The sequence below is a fragment of the Entelurus aequoreus genome, linkage group LG27 (genome assembly GCF_033978785.1).
Source record: "Entelurus aequoreus isolate RoL-2023_Sb linkage group LG27, RoL_Eaeq_v1.1, whole genome shotgun sequence".
Classification (NCBI taxonomy): Eukaryota; Metazoa; Chordata; class Actinopteri; order Syngnathiformes; family Syngnathidae; genus Entelurus; species Entelurus aequoreus.
This window is the reverse complement of record NC_084757.1, coordinates 32,783,018-32,800,626: the sequence shown is the minus strand read 5'-3', so window position 1 is coordinate 32,800,626 and position 17,609 is coordinate 32,783,018. Positions and strand designations below refer to the sequence as shown.

Below are 17,609 nucleotides of genomic sequence, written 5' to 3'. Positions count from 1 at the left end.
ACTTAACACATGCAGTTATTATGCTAATATTAGCAAGCTAACAATAACATGCTAACTTTTTTTCAAGCAAATTTTCTAGCCTCAACCTCAGTCATATAACTTGGTACTTAACACATGCAGTTATTATGCTAACATGCTAACGTTAGCATGCTAATTTTTTTGTGCCAATTTTGCAGCCAAACACCTCATATGATTTCGTAAATGGCACATGCTGTTATTATGCTAGCGTAAGCATGCTACCTTTTACAGCCGTACACCTCAGATTCATATAACTTGATACTTGACGAATGCTGTTGTTATGCTAACGTAAGCAAGCTACCAGTAGCATGTTAACTTTTTTAGCACATGTTCTCGCCTTCACTTTAGAGTCATATAACTTGGTACTTAATGTCGGGTTCTAACACTGATGACATCTATTAAACAAGACAAGAAGCAAGGAATTAAACAGAGACAGAATTAAATTTGGCTCAATTGAGGAGAACAGTCTGGGCTGTACTCTTGCACAGTCTCCCAACACGCTCTGACGAAAGATTGTACGCCTCCCCTTTTAGTTGGACTTTCCCTGATTACATGGCAACAGCTGTTTCTAAGGGACGGGGGTCGTAAACAGCCATCGCCTTTGCTTACAAACAGTTCAAAGAAAAGGTTGGTTCAAAGAAAAGGTCGTAAACAGCCGTTGCCCTCGGTCACAGAACAGTTTAAAGAAAAGGTGCCTGGAGGGGAGTCTGGCCCTGCTTCCTCTCCGCTTTGTAGTTCTCGGGTCAAGACAAAATCTTTCTGTGGATTACAATACATCAAAGAAACAGAACACCTTCATGTTGCTTCCCGTCCTACACAGTGGAGTTTTACAACCCTTCTTCTTGGTAGGATCAAAGTTTTGTGATAACTTAGATACAATTATTCTGACACTTAACACATGCAGTTATTATGCTAACGTTAACATGCTAACATAAGCATGCTAACTAAATGTGAGGGTTTGTCTTGCAGCACTGGATCCGACTGGAGCTCTTCCCGGACGTGCTGGTGCACCGGCTGAAGATGGTGGTGGACCCAGCAGACAGCAGCTACATGCCCTCCCTGGTGGTGGTGTCGGGTAAAAGCAACATTTCAACATTCATATCAGCGGGTGCAGGGCCGCTCACTATCAAATTAAAGATGCGGGGGCCATTTTTGACATTTTTCACTTTTAAAACCAATACAATATTTATTGTTACCATCGGGGCTCCCCTCCCTTTTGGTAACCGTTAAAGTTCCTGGGGACCCAAAAGAAAACTTCAGTGTATAAAAAATAAATAAATAAAAATTCAGTGTATAAAAAAATAATGTATAAAAAAATTCAGTGTATACAAAAATGTATGTATAAAAATTCAGTGTAAAAAGATCAGTGTATAAAACATTAATAAATAAAGATTCAGTGTAAAAAAAAAGCATTGTTTTTGACACTGAATTTATGTAACTGAATTTTTTGCGTTTCAATTTTGTGAACCGTTTTTTTTCCCATCACATTATACTGACAATTTCATTGTAAAAAAACATTAGTTTTTTTAAATTTAGTGTAAAAAAATTCAGTGAATTTAAAAAAATATATATAAAATTCAGTGTATAAAAAAAATGTGTGTATAAAAAATAAATAACAATTCAGTGTATAAAAAAATTATGTATACAAAATTCCGTGTATAAAAAAAAATCAGTGAAAATGACTGAAAATTCGGCGTATAAAAAAATTAATGTATAAAAATTCAGTGTGTAAAAAATTAATAAATGAAAATTCAGTGTAAAAAAAACAGTGATAAAAAATTTAAAAATAAAAATTCAGTGCCAAAAAAAAATTCTGTTTTTGACACTGAACTGAATTTTTTTTTGCGTTTGAATTTTCCGTTTTTTTTTTTACATCAAATTATGCTGATAATTTCATTGTAAAAAATTTAGTGTATAAAAAATAAATAAATAAAAATTCAGTGTATAAAAAATTAATGTATACAAAATTCAGTGTATAAAAAATAAACCAAAATTCATTGAAAAAAAATGTTTTTTCACACTGAATTTATGTAACTGAATTTTCTGCGTTTGAATTTTGTTAACTGTTTGTTTTTTTGTTTTTTTACATCAAATGATGCTGATAATTTCAGTGTAAAAAAATAAAAACATTTTTAAATGAAGTAAAAAAATTCTGTTTATACAAATTAAGTGTTAAAAAATGTAAGTGTATAAAAAATTAATGTATAAAAAATGTATGTATAAAAAATTCAGTGTATAAAAAAATAATACATAAAAATTCAGTGTTAAACATTCAGTGTATACAAATTTAGTGTAAAAATTTCAGTGTATAAAAAACACTTTGTATAAAAAATTAATGTATAAAAATTCAGTCTTTAAAATTCTGTGCTGAAAAATATTTTGCCTCACTTGCGGTGTCCAGTTTGAAGTCCGGTGACACGGGTCTTGCAAAACAGCATCAAAAAGCTAGAAATGATTCCCACGGTTACAACCTGCACTTTTGACTGACACGCAAGCTCCGCTTCATGGGGACGGCTTACGAACAGAGTGGGCGGGGCTTGTTTGCGCACCATACACACAGGGTTTTCTTTGGAAAAACCCCTGCATAAAACATAAAAAAAATGTTATTGTTATGGCAACAGATAGATGTGAAGTAGATCTACAGATATTTGAGTGGTGTAAGTCATAAGTCGCTTATCCAAAGTGGGGTCGCGGGGGCAGCAGCCCAAGCAGAGAAGCCCAGCTACTTCATCCAGGTCTTCCAGAGGCGTTCCCAGATGTCCGGGTCCCCGGGATCTTTAACGTTCACCAACATTGACGGGACAATATGTATTATTTTTGAAAAAGGAAAATGACTTGTATGGTGTTTTGCACAGGTGGCAGCTCCTTGAACAACCTGATGGAGCTGAAGACCATCAACATCAACCCCACGGACACCAGCATCCTTCTGCTGAGCGACTGCACAGAGGTCTGCCAGTTGTCTCGTCCTCTCGTTGACTTGCTGACCCTCCCCGTCTTCCTCCTCAGTATCACAGGTACGTGGAGGTGGGCATCAAGCAGTGCCGCAGCTCCGGTATCGACTGCAAGATCCACGGGCTGGCCATTGTGGGCCGCGTCAGAGCCGAGGACGAAGACCTGGCCACGGTTCCTTTCCTGGCGTCCGACAACGAGGAAGAGGACGAGGACAAGGCGGCCACGGGCAGGTAGGACGACAGCCTTCAGCACGCATGCGGAGCTGACACCTCCATTCTCCTCCTTCCTCCTCAGTCTGGCTCGCAAGAAGTCCTCTGGGTTGGAGTCGGCTGCCACCATCAGGACCAAAGTCTTTGTCTGGGGACTGAATGACAAGGACCAGCTGGGCGGACTCAAAGGATCCAAGGTGCCATTTATCAAACACAGAAGTGGTTGGAAGCATAGCCATAGCTGGAGTGTCACAGAATATACCATTAGGTAGTTGGAAGGAGCGCTAAAACTAGCGTACCTATGTGAGCTACATGCTAACATCACATTTTAACATCATGCTAGGTTAGAAACACTAGCATAGCTATGTGAGCTACATGCTTACATCACATTTTAACAGCATGCTATGTTAGCAACACTAGCATAGCTGTGTGAGCTACATGCTAACATCACATTTTAACATCATGCTAGGTTAGCAACACTAGCATAGCTGGTTTAGCTACATGCTAACATCAGATTTTATAGTTGTACTAGGTTAGCAACACTAGCATAGCTGTGTGAGCTACATGCTAACATCACATTTTAACATCATGCTAGGTTAGCAACACTAGCATAGCTGGTTTAGCTACATGCTAACATCACATTTTATAGTCGTACTAGGTTAGCAACACTAGCATAGCTGTGTGAGCTACATGCTAACATTACATTTTGACATCATGCTAGGTTAGCAACACTAGCATAATTGTGTGAGCTACATGCTAACATTACATTTTAACATCATGCTAGGTTAGCAACATTAGCATAGCTGTTTTGGCTACATGCTAACATTACATTTCATAGTCGCACTAGGTTAGCAACACTAGCATAGTTATATGAGCTACATGCTAACATCACATTTTAACATCCTGTTAGGTTAGCCATATTAGCGTAGCTGTTTTAGCTACATGCTAACGTCACATTTTATAGTTGCACTAGGTTAGCAACACTAGCATAGCTATGTGAGCTACATGCTAACATCACATTTTAACATCCTGCTAGGTTAGCAACATTAGCATAGCTGTTTTAGCTACATGCTAACATCACATTTTATAGTTGCACTAGGTTAGCAACACGAGCATAGTTGTGTGAGCTACATGGTAACATTACATTTTGACATCATGCTAGGTTAGCAACACTAGCATAATTGTGTGAGCTACATGCTAACATCACATTTTAACATCATGCTAGGTTAGAAACACTAGCATAGCTATGTGAGCTACATGCTTACATCACATTTTAACAGCATGCTATGTTAGCAACACTAGCATAGCTGTGTGAGCTACATGCTAACATCACATTTTAACATCATGCTAGGTTAGCAACATTTGCATAGCTGTTTTAGCTACATGCTAACATCACATTTTATAGTCGTACTAGGTTAGCAACACTAGCATAGCTGTGTGAGCTACATGCTAACATTACATTTTGACATCATGCTAGGTTAGCAACACTAGCATAATTGTGTGAGCTACATGCTAACATCACATTTTAACATCATGCTAGGTTAGCAACATTAGCATAGCTGTTTTGGCTACATGCTAACATTACATTTTATAGTCTCACTAGGTTAGCAACACTAGCATAGCTGTGTGAGCTTCATGCTAACATTACATTTTGACATCATGCTATGTTAACAACACTAGCATAATTGTGTGAGCTACATGCTAACATCACATTTTAACAGCATGCTAGGTTAGCAACACTAGCATAGCTATGTGAGCTACGTGGCTAACAATATATTTTAACTTAATGCTAGGTTAGCATAGCTACATGAGCTATTGTACCTGCCAACGTTACATTTTAGCATCATGCTAGGTTAGCATTGTATTAAACTGTAATCAACTGAAGGATAGTTGGCAGTAAATCTGGTTTTATTTTCAAATAAAAAGTATTGTACATGGGGCAGGTTCATCTACTAGGACTGGGTCAAAGATGGCATCTTGTCTAACAGGAAGAAAGTTGTTCTCCATATTAGGGTTGCATGAACAAGGCTTATACTTTCACTTCATCTTGTCACAGATCAAAGTGCCCTCCTTCTCTGAGACCCTCTCCGCGCTCAACGTGGTCCAAGTAGCCGGTGGTTCTAAAAGTCTCTTTGCAGGTAGGACTGTGTTCCCTTCTACACCCAGACTACAATGCAACATCGTTGTCTGATGACCACGGCCCTTTGAACATACCTGTCAGGTTCAAACACTGATGACATCTATTAAACAAGACAAGAAGCAAGGAATTAAACAGAAACAGAATTAAATTTGGCTCAATTGAGGAGAGACGTCTGGACTGTACTCTTTGAACAGTCTCACCACGCTCTGACGAAAGATTGTACGCCTCCTCTTTTATTTGGACTTTACCTCATTACATGGCAACAGCTGTTTCTAAGGGACGGGGGTCGTAAACAGCCATCGCCTTTGATTACAAACAGTTCAAAGAAAAGGTTGTAAACAGTTCAATGAAGAGGTCGTCTGGTCCTGCTTCTTGTGATAACTTAGATACAATTGTTCTGACAATACCCCATGGTGGGGGCCACAGTTAGGGGACTAGGACTCTGATAGATGGATTTATGGTCATGTGACGTTAGTGCTGGCATATTAGATCAGGACTAAATCTACACCAGACTCTTTCACTCAGGGGGCCACTTTCATATTTTGTATTTTCAGAACCAATACAATATATAGAATATTCCATGTGAAGTGATTGCAGCCTGAAATAGATCAATAATTCATAACATTGATTCAGTATTATCTTTTTAGCCATGACAGTTTTAAAATTAAAAAGTATTTTTAGAGTCAACAATGCAACTTTTTTTCTTTCATTCCACTTTTTGTTTTTTTTAAATAGTATTTTGAGAATGTGGATGTTAAAAATAATCTGTGGGCCACAACTGACTTTTGTCAAGTCCACCTTAGTTCTACTCTCTGTTGCCTCCAGCTGTGCACTAACTACATGTGGAAACAATCAGTTAGCTGTATCGGTCTTGAAGAGCAGGAAGTTGTCAGTATCAGTTTTGAAGAGCGGGAAGTTATCTGTATCGGTCTTGAGAAGAAGGAAGTTATCATATCGGATATGCAGGAAGTTAACGGTATCAGTCTTAGGATGCAGGAAGTTATTGGTATCTGTCTTAGGAAGGAGGAAGTTATTGGTATCAAGTCTTAGGAAGCAGGAAGTTATTGGTATCGGTCTTAAGAAGCAGGAAGTTATTGGTATAGGTCTTAGGAAGGAGGAAGTTATTGGTATCGGTCTTAGGAAGCATGAAGTTCTCGTATGGGTCTTGAGGATCAGGAAGCTATCTGTATTGGTCTTGAGGAGCAGGAAATGATCAGTATCAGCCTTGAGAAGCAGGAAGTTATCGGTCTCAGGAAGCAGGAAGTTATTGGTATCGGTCTCAGGAAGAAGGAAGTTATTGGTATCGGTCTTGAGGAGCAGGAAGTTATCGTATCGGTCTTGAGGAGCTGGAAGTTATCAGTATCGGTCTTAGGAAGCAGGAAGTTATTGGTATCGGTCTTGAGGAGCAGGAAGTTATCTGTCTCAAGAAGCAGGAAGTTATCGGTCTTGAGAAGCAGGAAGTTATCGGTCTTGAGAAGCAGGAAGTTATCGGTCTTGAGAAGCAGGAAGTTATCGGTCTTGAGAAGCAGGAAGTTATCGGTCTTGAGAAGCAGGAAGTTATCGGTCTTGAGGAGCATGAAGTTATCGGTCTTGAGGAGCAGGAAGTTATCGGTCTTGAGAAGCAGGAAGTTACCGGTCTTGAGGAGCATGAAGTTATCGGTCTTGAGGAGCAGGAAGTTATCGGTCTTGAGAAGCAGGAAGTTATAGGTCTTGAGAAGCAGGAAGTTATCGGTCTTGAGGAGCATGAAGTTATCGGTCTTGAGGAGCAGGAAGTTATCGGTCTTGAGGAGCAGGAAGTTATCAGTCTTGAGAAGCAGGAAGTTATCGGTCTCAGGAAGCAGGAAGTTATTGGTATCGGTCTTGAGGAGCAGGAAGTTATCGGTCTTGAGGAGCAGGAAGTTATCGGTCTTGAGAAGCAGGAAGTTATCGGTCTTGAGAAGCAGGAAGTTATCGGTCTTGAGGAGCAGGAAGTTATCGGTCTTGAGGAGCAGGAAGTTATCGGTCTTGAGGAGCAGGAAGTTATCTGTCTCAAGAAGCTGGAAGTTATCTGTCTCAAGAAGCTGGAAGTTATCGGTATCGGTCTTGAGGAGCAGGAAGTTATCGGTCTTGAGGAGCAGGAAGTTATCGGTCTTGAGGAGCAGGAAGTTATCGGTCTTGAGGAGCAGGAAGTTATCGGTCTTGAGGAGCAGGAAGTTATCGGTCTTGAGGAGCAGGAAGTTATCAGTCTTGAGAAGCAGGAAGTTATCGGTCTCAGGAAGCAGGAAGTTATTGGTATCGGTCTTGAGGAGCAGGAAGTTATCGGTCTTGAGGAGCAGGAAGTTATCGGTCTTGAGAAGCAGGAAGTTATCGGTCTTGAGAAGCAGGAAGTTATCGGTCTTGAGGAGCAGGAAGTTATCGGTCTTGAGGAGCAGGAAGTTATCGGTCTTGAGGAGCAGGAAGTTATCTGTCTCAAGAAGCTGGAAGTTATCTGTCTCAAGAAGCTGGAAGTTATCGGTATCGGTCTTGAGGAGCAGGAAGTTATCGGTCTTGAGGAGCAGGAAGTTATCGGTCTTGAGGAGCAGGAAGTTATCGGTCTTGAGGAGCAGGAAGTTATCGGTCTTGAGGAGCAGGAAGTTATCGGTCTTGAGAAGCAGGAAGTTATTGGTCTCAGGAAGCAGGAAGTTATTGGTATCGGTCTTGAGGAGCAGGAAGTTATCGGTCTTGAGGAGCAGGAAGTTATCGGTCCTGAGGAGCAGGAAGTTATCGGTCTTGAGGAGCAGGAAGTTATCGGTCTTGAGGAGCAGGAAGTTAACGTTCTTAGGAAGCAGGAAGTTATCTGTCTCAAGAAGCAGGAAGTTCTCAGTAGCGGTCTTGAGAAGTAGGAAGTTATCGGTCAAAGGAAGCAGGAAGTTATCGTATCGGTTTTGAGGAGCATGAAGTTATCAGTCTTGAGAAGCAGGACGTTATCAGTATCGGTCTTGAGGAGCAGGAAGTTATTGGTCTTGAGAAGCAGGAAGTTATTGGTATCAGTCTTGAGGAGCAGGAAGTTATCAGTATCAGTCTTGAGGAGCAGTAAGTTATCGTATTGGTCTTGAGGAGCAGGAAGTTATCGGTCAAAGGAAGCAGGAAGTTATTGGTATCAGTCTTGAGGAGCAGGAAGTTATCGTATCGGTCTTGAGGAGCAGGAAGTTATCGGTCAAAGGAAGCAGGAAGTTATTGGTATCAGTCTTGAGGAGCAGGAAGTTATTGGTATCTGTCTTGAGGAGCAGGAAGTTATCGTATCGGTCTTGAGGAGCAGGACGTTATCGGTCAAAGGAAGCAGGAAGTTATTGGTATCAGTCTTGAGGAGCAGGAAGTTATCATATCGGTCTTGAGGAGCAGGAAGTTATCGTACCGGTCTTGATGAGCAGGAAGTTATCGGTCAAAGGAAGCAGGAAGTTATAGCTATTGGTCTTGAAAAGCAGGAATTTATCAGTATCAGTCTTGAGGAGCATAAAGTTATCGGTCTTGAAAAGCAGGAAGTTATCGGTCTTGAGGAGCAGGAAGTTATCTGTATCGGTCTTGAGGAGCAAGAAGTTGTCAGTATCGGTCTTTAGAAGCAGGAAGTTATCTGTATCTGTCTTGAGAAACATAAAGTTGTCAGTATGGGTCTTAAGTAGCAGGAAGTGATCAATATGGGTCTTGAGAAACAGGAAGTTATCAGTATGGGTCTTAGGAAGCAGGAAGTGATCAGTATGGGTCTTAGGAAGCAGGAAGTGATCAGTATGGGTCTTGAGGATCAGGAAGTGATCAGTATGGGTCTTAGGAAGCAGGAAGTGATCAGTATGGGTCTTAGGAAGCAGGAAGTGATCAGTATGGGTCATAGGAAGCAGGAAGTGATCAGTATTGGTCATAGGAAGCAGGAAGTGATCAGTGTGGTTCATAGGAAGCAGGAAGTGATCAGTATGGTTCATAGGAAGCAGGAAGTGATCAGTATGGTTCATAGGAAGCAGGAAGTGATCAGTATGGTTCATAGGAAGCAGGAAGTGATCAGTATGGGTCATAGGAAGCAGGAAGTGATCAGTATGGGTCTTAGGAAGCAGAAAGTGATCAGTATGGGTCATAGGAAGCAGGAAGTGATCAGTATGGGTCATAGGAAGCAGGAAGTGATCAGTATGGGTCATAGGAAGCAGGAAGTGATCAGTATGGGTAACATGGTGTATCCTCCCCTACATATCACTGCTGTGCAGTCACAGTGGAGGGGAAGATCCACGCGTGCGGTGAGGCCACCAACGGCAGGTTAGGTCTGGGTCTGTCCAGCGGGACCATCCCCATCCCCCGACAGATCAGCGCCCTCAGCAACTACGTGGTGAAGAAGGTGGCCGTGCACTCGGGAGGACGCCACGCCATGGCGCTCACCGTGGACGGGAAGGTGTTCTCCTGGGGCGAGGGAGACGACGGCAAACTGGGACACTTCAGCAGGATGTGAGTCGCTCTCTCTCTCTCTCTCTCGCCGCCACACCTGGCAGGATGTGACTTTCTGTGCACTTGTCAGGAACTGTGACAAACCTCGCCTGATCGAAGCTCTGAAGACCAAACGCATTCGAGACATCGCCTGCGGCAGTTCTCACAGCGCCGCCATCACCTCCTCTGGCGAGCTGTACAGCTGGGGCCTGGGGGAGTACGGCCGCCTCGGACACGGGGACAACACCACCCAGCTCAGGCCCAAACTGGTACGTTCATCACGTGTGAGTTTGATAGCATGAGTGCTGCCTGTCGTGACGATTAGTTGGATTACGTGTGAGTTTGGCGTGTCGTGATGATTTACAAAACCCAAAAGCAGTGAAGTTGTCACGTTGTGTAAATGGTAAATAAAAACAAAATACAATGATTTGCAAATCCTTTTCAACTTATATTCAATTGAATAGACTGCAAGGACAAGATATTTCATGTTCACACTGAGAAACTTCATTTGTTTTTGCAAATAATCATTAACTTAGAATTTAATGGCAGCAACACATTGCAAAAAAGTTGTCACGGGCATGTTCACCACTGTGTTACATGGCCTTTCTTTTTTAACAACACAGTAAACGTTTGGGAACTGAGGAGACACATTTTTGAAGCTTCTCAGGTGGAATTTTTTCCCATTCTTGCTTGATGTACAGCTTAAGTTGTTCAACAGTCCGGGGGTCTCCCTTGTGCTATTTTAGGCTTCATAATGGACCACACATTTTCAATGGGAGACAGGTCTGGACTACAGGCAAGCCAGTCTAGTACCTGCACTCTTTTACTATGAACCCACGCTGTTGTAGCATGTGGCTTGGCATTGTCTTGCTGAAATAAGCAGGGGCGTCCATGGTAACGTTGCTTGGATGGCAACATATGTTGCTCCAAAACCTGTATGTACCTTTCAGCATTAATGGCGCCTTCACAGATGTGTAAGTTACCCATGTCTTGGGCACTAATACACCCCCATACCATCACACATGCCGGCTTTTACACTTTGCGCCTATAACAATCCGGATGGTTCTTTTCCTCTTTGGTCCGGAGGACACGACGTCCACAGTTTCCAAAAACAATTTGAAATGTGGACTCGTCAAAACCACAGAACACTTTTCCACTTTGCATCAGTCCATCTTAGATGAGCTCGGGCCCAGCGAAGCCGACGGCGTTTCTGGGTGTTGTTGATAAATGGCTTTGACTTTGTATAGTAGAGTTTTAACTTGCACTTACAGATTTAGTGACCAACTGTAGTTACTGACAGTGGTTTTCTGAAGTGTTCCGGAGCCCATGTGGTGATATCCTTTACACACTGATGTCGCTTTTTGATGCAGTACCGCCTGAGGAATCGAAGGTCCGCAATATCATCGCTTACGTGCAGTGATTTCTCCAGATTCTCTGAACCTTTTGATGATATTACGGACCGTAGATGGTGAAATCCCTAAATTCCTTGCAATAGCTGGTTGAGAAATGTTGTTCTTAAACTGTTGGACAATTTGCTCACGCATTTGTTGACAAAGTGGTGACCCTCGCCCCATCCTTGTTTGTGAATGACTGAGCATTTCTTGGAATCTACTTTTATACCCAATCATGGCACCCACCTGTTCCTAATTAGCCTGTTCACCTGTAGGATGTTCCAAATAAGTGTTTGATGAGCATTCCTCAACTTTCTCAGTCTTTTTTGCCACTTGTGCCAGCTTTTTTGCAAGATGTTGCAGGCATCAAATTCCAAATGAGCTAATATTTGCAAAAAATAACAAAGTTTCTCAGCGTCAACATTACATATCTTGTCTTTGCAGTCTATTCAATTAAATATAAGTTGAAAAGGATTTGCAAATCATTGTATTCTGTTTTTATTTACCATTTACACAACGTGACAACTTCACTGGTTTTGGGATTTGTAGTTTAATTCTGTGTGAGTTTAGCGTATCGTGATGATTTAATTCTGATGATTCTTTTGTCTGTGGCGTGCAGGTGAAAGTGCTGCTGGGATACCGTGTGGTGCAGGTGGCGTGTGGCAGCAGGGATGCTCAAACTCTGGCACTCACTGATGAAGGTACTTTTGGAGATCCGATACTGATAGCGCTCTGATATCAGCAAAAAACCACTTATGTGTTTGTATGGAAAATGTGTGAATTCATGTGCGATACAAGCATCCCTTTACTTACATGACATTTTTATTAATTTATAAATTTATATAGCATTATTTTATTTACTTTTTATTTCCTCAGTATTACTTAAAATATTTCTATCCATATTTACTATTTAATTTAATTTTTTGCTTAATTGTAATATGTTATTAATATTTTTTTTAAAATTACAATATTTACATTTGTATAAATGTAAATAAATTAGCTATCAACAAACTTTATTACCTTGGCATTGTCTCGAAAGGATATTGACATCAGATATTGATCAGATATCAGCTTTCATGTAACATGTGCGATATCATGTACGATACAAGAAGCCCTGCAGCGTGTTTACTCAATTTATTCTATTTTAGTCAAGTCGTTTACAAAAGGTAAACATGCTTGGCTATAGGCGACTAGCAGCTACACAACAGCTAAGCACACATGCTAGACATAGGTAATAATCATTGAACAATAAAACGGGACATTTGTCAATAAAAACAAGTATCAAATAATTTATGTTTACATATTACTTACACACACAAAGTCTCCAAGGCAGAAGCGTATTCAAAAGTATACAGTAACAAACGTGTCCGCATCATTCAACTATTTGCGTCACCAGCTGAACTTCATGACCTATTGTCACCGCCAGGTGTCAACAAAAACAATAACCACTCCACTTCAACTTAGAGACAGCGTACGTGCATTCCGGACAGTTAATAATTAATAGGTTGTCATACCTACCGTTGTTTTCTGTTAAGATTCATTTCACTTAATCAAACCTTTTCTAACATTACAAAATGATACAGGTACCTTTGATTCCTGTTGATATCCTATTGCATTAATACTGATATCGGACAATACTGAAGGCTTCCGCTATCAGAAGTGGAAAAGTTGTATTGGGACCCCCGCAGTATCCACGTAGATTACTTGGAATATCCGTGCCGTGACCCGGATGATCGTTGTCTACAAACCCATTACGAGTGCAAAGCCACTGTGTTCGATGCCGTGACCCGGATGATAGATGTCTACAAACAAATCTGGAGTGCAAAGCCACTAATCTAATGATCGTTGTTTACAAACCCATCACGAGTGCAAAGCCGTTAATTTGGTGCGGTGACCCAGATGATCGCTATCTACAAACCCATCACGTGTAAAGCCCCTAACTTCGTGCCGTGACCCTGATGATCGTTGTTTACAAACCCATCACGAGTACGAAACTACTAATTTGGTGCTGTGACGCGATGATTGTTGTTTACAAACCCATCACCAGTGCAAAGCCATTAGTTTGGTGCCGCAACCTGAATGATTGTTGTTTGCAAACCCATGAGGAGTGCAAAGCCACTAATTTGGTCCTGTGTCCCGGATGATCGTTGTCTATAAACCCATCACGTGTAAAGCCACTAAATTGGTGCTGTGACCCGGATGGTCATTGTTTACAAACCCGTCACGAGTGCAAAGCCACTAATTTGGTGCCGTGTCCTGGATGATCGTTGTCTACACACCCATCACGTGTAAAGCCACTAAATTGGTGCTGTGACCCGGATGGTCATTGTTTACAAACCCATCGCGAGTACAAAACCACTAATTTGGTGCTGCGACGCGATGATTGTTGTTTACAAACCCATCACGAATGCCAAGCCATTAGTTTGGTGCCGCAACCCGAATGATGGTTGTTTACAAACCCATGACGAGTGCAAAGCCACTAATTGGGTCCCGTCTCGCGGATGATCGTTGTCTACAGATAGCCGCTATCACAAGTGCAAAGTCGTTAGTTTGGTACTGTGACCCGGTTGATCGTTGTTTACAAACCCATCACGAGTGCAAAGCCACTAATTTGGTGCAGTGTCCTGGATGATAGTTGTCTACAAATCCATCACGAGTGCGAAGTCAATCCACTAATTTGGTGCCGCGACCCGGATGATCGTTGTCTATAACCCATCACAAGTGCAAAGTCGTTAGTTTGGTGCTGTGACCCGGGTGATCGTTGTCTCCAACCCATCACAAGTGCATAGCCGTTAGTTTGGTGCTGTGACTTGGATGATCGCTGTCTACAAACCCATCACGAGTGCAAAGCCACTAATTTGGTGCTGTGACCCAGATGATCACTGTCTACTAACCCATCACGAGTGCAAAGCCACTAATTTGGTGCTGTGACCCGGATGACCGCTGTCTACTAACCCATCACGAGTGCAAGGCCACTAATTTGGTGCTGTGACCCGGCTGATCGCTGTCTACTAACCCATCACGAGTGCAAAGCCACTAATTTGGTGCTGTGACCCTGATGATCGCTGTCTACTAACCCATCACGAGTGTAAAGCCACTAATTTGGTGCTGTGACCCGGCTGATCGCTGTCTACTAACCCATCACGAGTGCAAAGCCGCTAATTTGGTGCTGTGACCCGGATGACCGCTGTCTACTAACCCATCACGAGTGCAAGGCCACTAATTTGGTGCTGTGACCCGGCTGATCGCTGTCTACTAACCCATCACGAGTGCAAAGCCACTAATTTGGTGCTGTGACCCGGCTGATCGCTGTCTACTAACCCATCACGAGTGTAAAGCCACTAATTTGGTGCTGTGACCCGGCTGATCGCTGTCTACTAACCCATCACGAGTGCAAAGCTGCTAATTTGGTGCTGTGACCCGGATGATCGCTGTCTACTAACCCATCACGAAAGCAAAGCCACTAATTTTGCGCTGTGACTCGGATGGTCGCGGTCTACAAACCCATCACAAATGAAAAGCCACTAATTTGGTGCCGTGACCCGGATTTAAGTTTGGTTTAGGCGGGTTAGTGTAACGGAGGTCAAACTTCCCTCCCTGACACCTTAAGAGCTTGCATTAGACAGCCAATTGACAGCTCGGTGCCGAGTGCTCTCGAATCTCATTGGGTTTGACACGGAAGCAGGTTCTGGACCGAGAGGACCGAGGGGACCACATGTATACATGGATTGTTCTTGTTTTGCAGGGTTGGTGTTCTCCTGGGGCGACGGGGATTTCGGCAAGTTGGGTCGAGGAGGCAGCGAGGGATGCAACATTCCCCAGAACATCGAGAGGCTGAACGGACAGGGCGTCTCCCAGATTGAGTGCGGCGCTCAGTTCTCCTTGGCTCTGACCAAATCAGGCGTGGTGTGGACATGGTAATTAAACCCCTCCCGCCCTCATGCCAAACATGTCCCCCTACGTGACGTGGACCTCCACACAGGGGCAAAGGGGACTACTTCCGACTGGGACACGGCACGGACGTCCACGTGCGGAAGCCCCAGATGGTGGAGGGCCTGCGAGGCAAGAAGATAGTCCATGTTGCAGTTGGAGCCTTGCACTGTTTGGCGGTCACCGATTCAGGACAGGTGAGTAAACAATGGCCGCCCGAAGCGCCTCTCCTAGAACCGCGAGACACGAGTATGCCGCCGCCCCCTTCAGGTGTACGCCTGGGGGGACAACGACCACGGACAACAAGGCAACGGCACCACAACGGTCAACAGGAAGCCCATGCTGGTGCAGGGTCTGGAGGGCCAGAAGATCACCAGAGTGGCCTGTGGCTCCTCCCACAGCGTGGCCTGGACCACCGTGGATGTGACCACACCCTCTGTCCACGAGCCGGTCCTGTTCCAGACTGCCAGGGACTCACTCGGGGCGTCTTATTTAGGTGAGACATCATTTTCAATTCAAATATTAAATATATAATATGTTCAACTGCGACTGATTGACTGTATATATATAGCAACTTTAGCATAGCTATGTGAGTTGCATGCTAACATTATATTTAACATCATGCTAGGTGAGCTAGCTACTTTTTAACATTACATTTTAACATCATGTTAAATTAGCGACACTAGCATAGCTATGTGAGCTACATACTAACCTTAGAGTTCAACATCATGTTAAATTAGCAACATTACCATAGCTATGTGAGCTATACTGTATGCTAACATTACATTTTAACATGTTAAATTAGCAACATTACCATAGCTATGTGAGCTATACTGTATGCTAACATTACATTTTAACATGTTAAATTAGCAACATTACCATAGCTATGTGAGCTATATGCTAACATTACATTTTAACATCATGCTAGGTTAGCATCACTAGCATAGCTATGTGAGCTACATGCTAACATTACATTTTAACATCATGCTAGGTTAGTAACACTAGCATAGCTATGTGAGCTACATGCTAACACTACAGTTTAACATCACGTTAAATTAGCAACACTAGCATAGCTATGTGAGCTACATGCTAACATTACATTTTAACATCATGCTAGTTTAGCAACATTAGTATAGCTATGTGAGCCACATGCTAACGTTACATTTTAACATAATGTTAGTTTAGCATCACTAGCATAGCTATGTGAGCTGCATGCTAACATTACATTTGAACAGCATTTCAGGTTAGCAACATTAGCATAGCTATGTGAGCTACATGCTAACATTACATTTTAACATCATGCTAGTTTAGCAACATTAGTATAGCTATGTGAGCTGCATGCTAAAATTACATTTTTACATCATTTCAGGTTAGCAACACTAGCATAGCTATGTGAGCTACATGCTAACATTACATTTTAACATCATTTCAGGTTAGCAACACTAGCATAGCTATGTGAGCTACATGCTAACATCATGCTAGTTCAGCAACACTAGCATAGCTAAGTGAGCTACATGCTAACATTACATTTTAACATCATGCTAGTTTAGCAACATTAGTATAGCTATGTGAGCTACATGCTAACATTACATTTGAACATCATGCTAGTTTAGCAACATTAGTATAGCTATGTGAGCTACATGCTAACATTACATTTTTACATCATTTCAGGTTAGCAACACTAGCATAGCTATGTGAGCTACATGCTAACATTACATTTTAACATCATGCTAGGTTAGTAACATTAGTATAGCTATGTGAGCTACATGCTAACATTACATTTTAACATCATGCTAGTTTAGCAACATTAGTATAGCTATGTGAGCTACATGCTAACATTACATTTTTACATCATTTCAGGTTAGCAACACTAGCATTAGCTATGTGAGCTACATGCTAACATCATATTTTAACATCATGCTAGTTGAGCAACACTAGCATAGGCATACATGTAATAGACAGCTACAACTCATACGTCTGTTACTGGCTGATGGATAGTCGGCATAACTTTTATTTTAGGATGTATAGTGAAGCCTGCTCTTTGTACGTGTTGGGTGTGTACACGGAGCGAGATTATCTATATAGGGGTTGTCTACCAGGAAGGAGCTTTTTAAGGATCTTCCCTCAAAGTGGAGCAAACAAGTGATGGAGATAATAGATGTTTATCATGTTTGGTGTTCATGAACCCTTTTGCTTAATAGGGCAGCTTTCAACTGTTGCCTCCCAGCAGGGGGCAGTGTTGTGCAAAGTGACAGGTGTGCTCTCTCTCCAGGTGTGCCGGCAGACAGTGACTCCTCGTCTGCCAGAAACAAGATGAGCGGTCAGAGCAACGTGAAGCCAAACCGACCATCACTGGCCAAGATCCTCCTGAGCCTGGACGGCAACCTGGCCAAGCAACAAGCTCTGTCTCATGTCCTGTCAGCCTTGCAGATCATGTATGCCAGGTACCAGAGTCCAGACACACAGGGGGGCCCCAACCTGCTCCACTGAGGGCCACAGACTGCTGTGTAAGAAGATGGACTTTCCTAACTGGGGGCTCTGTGCTCC

General features: G+C 42.4%; 1 protein-coding gene across 8 annotated transcripts in view; it reads left to right on the top strand.

The window, feature by feature from the left end:
* The window catches only part of herc2 (HECT and RLD domain containing E3 ubiquitin protein ligase 2), a 187,742-nt gene that overhangs the window by 117,375 nt on the left and 52,758 nt on the right, over nucleotides 1-17,609 (top strand). For all 8 annotated transcript variants that reach the window (XM_062038932.1, XM_062038931.1, XM_062038930.1 and 5 more), the window contains exons 54-65: nucleotides 988-1,093; nucleotides 2,874-2,965; nucleotides 3,025-3,200; nucleotides 3,265-3,376; nucleotides 5,236-5,317; nucleotides 9,528-9,762; nucleotides 9,833-10,010; nucleotides 11,752-11,833; nucleotides 14,878-15,049; nucleotides 15,115-15,259; nucleotides 15,333-15,558; nucleotides 17,335-17,506. In XM_062038932.1, coding sequence (XP_061894916.1) covers nucleotides 988-1,093; nucleotides 2,874-2,965; nucleotides 3,025-3,200; nucleotides 3,265-3,376; nucleotides 5,236-5,317; nucleotides 9,528-9,762; nucleotides 9,833-10,010; nucleotides 11,752-11,833; nucleotides 14,878-15,049; nucleotides 15,115-15,259; nucleotides 15,333-15,558; nucleotides 17,335-17,506 — 1,778 coding nt within the window. The remainder of the gene's footprint in view (nucleotides 1-987; nucleotides 1,094-2,873; nucleotides 2,966-3,024; nucleotides 3,201-3,264; nucleotides 3,377-5,235; nucleotides 5,318-9,527; nucleotides 9,763-9,832; nucleotides 10,011-11,751; nucleotides 11,834-14,877; nucleotides 15,050-15,114; nucleotides 15,260-15,332; nucleotides 15,559-17,334; nucleotides 17,507-17,609) is intronic.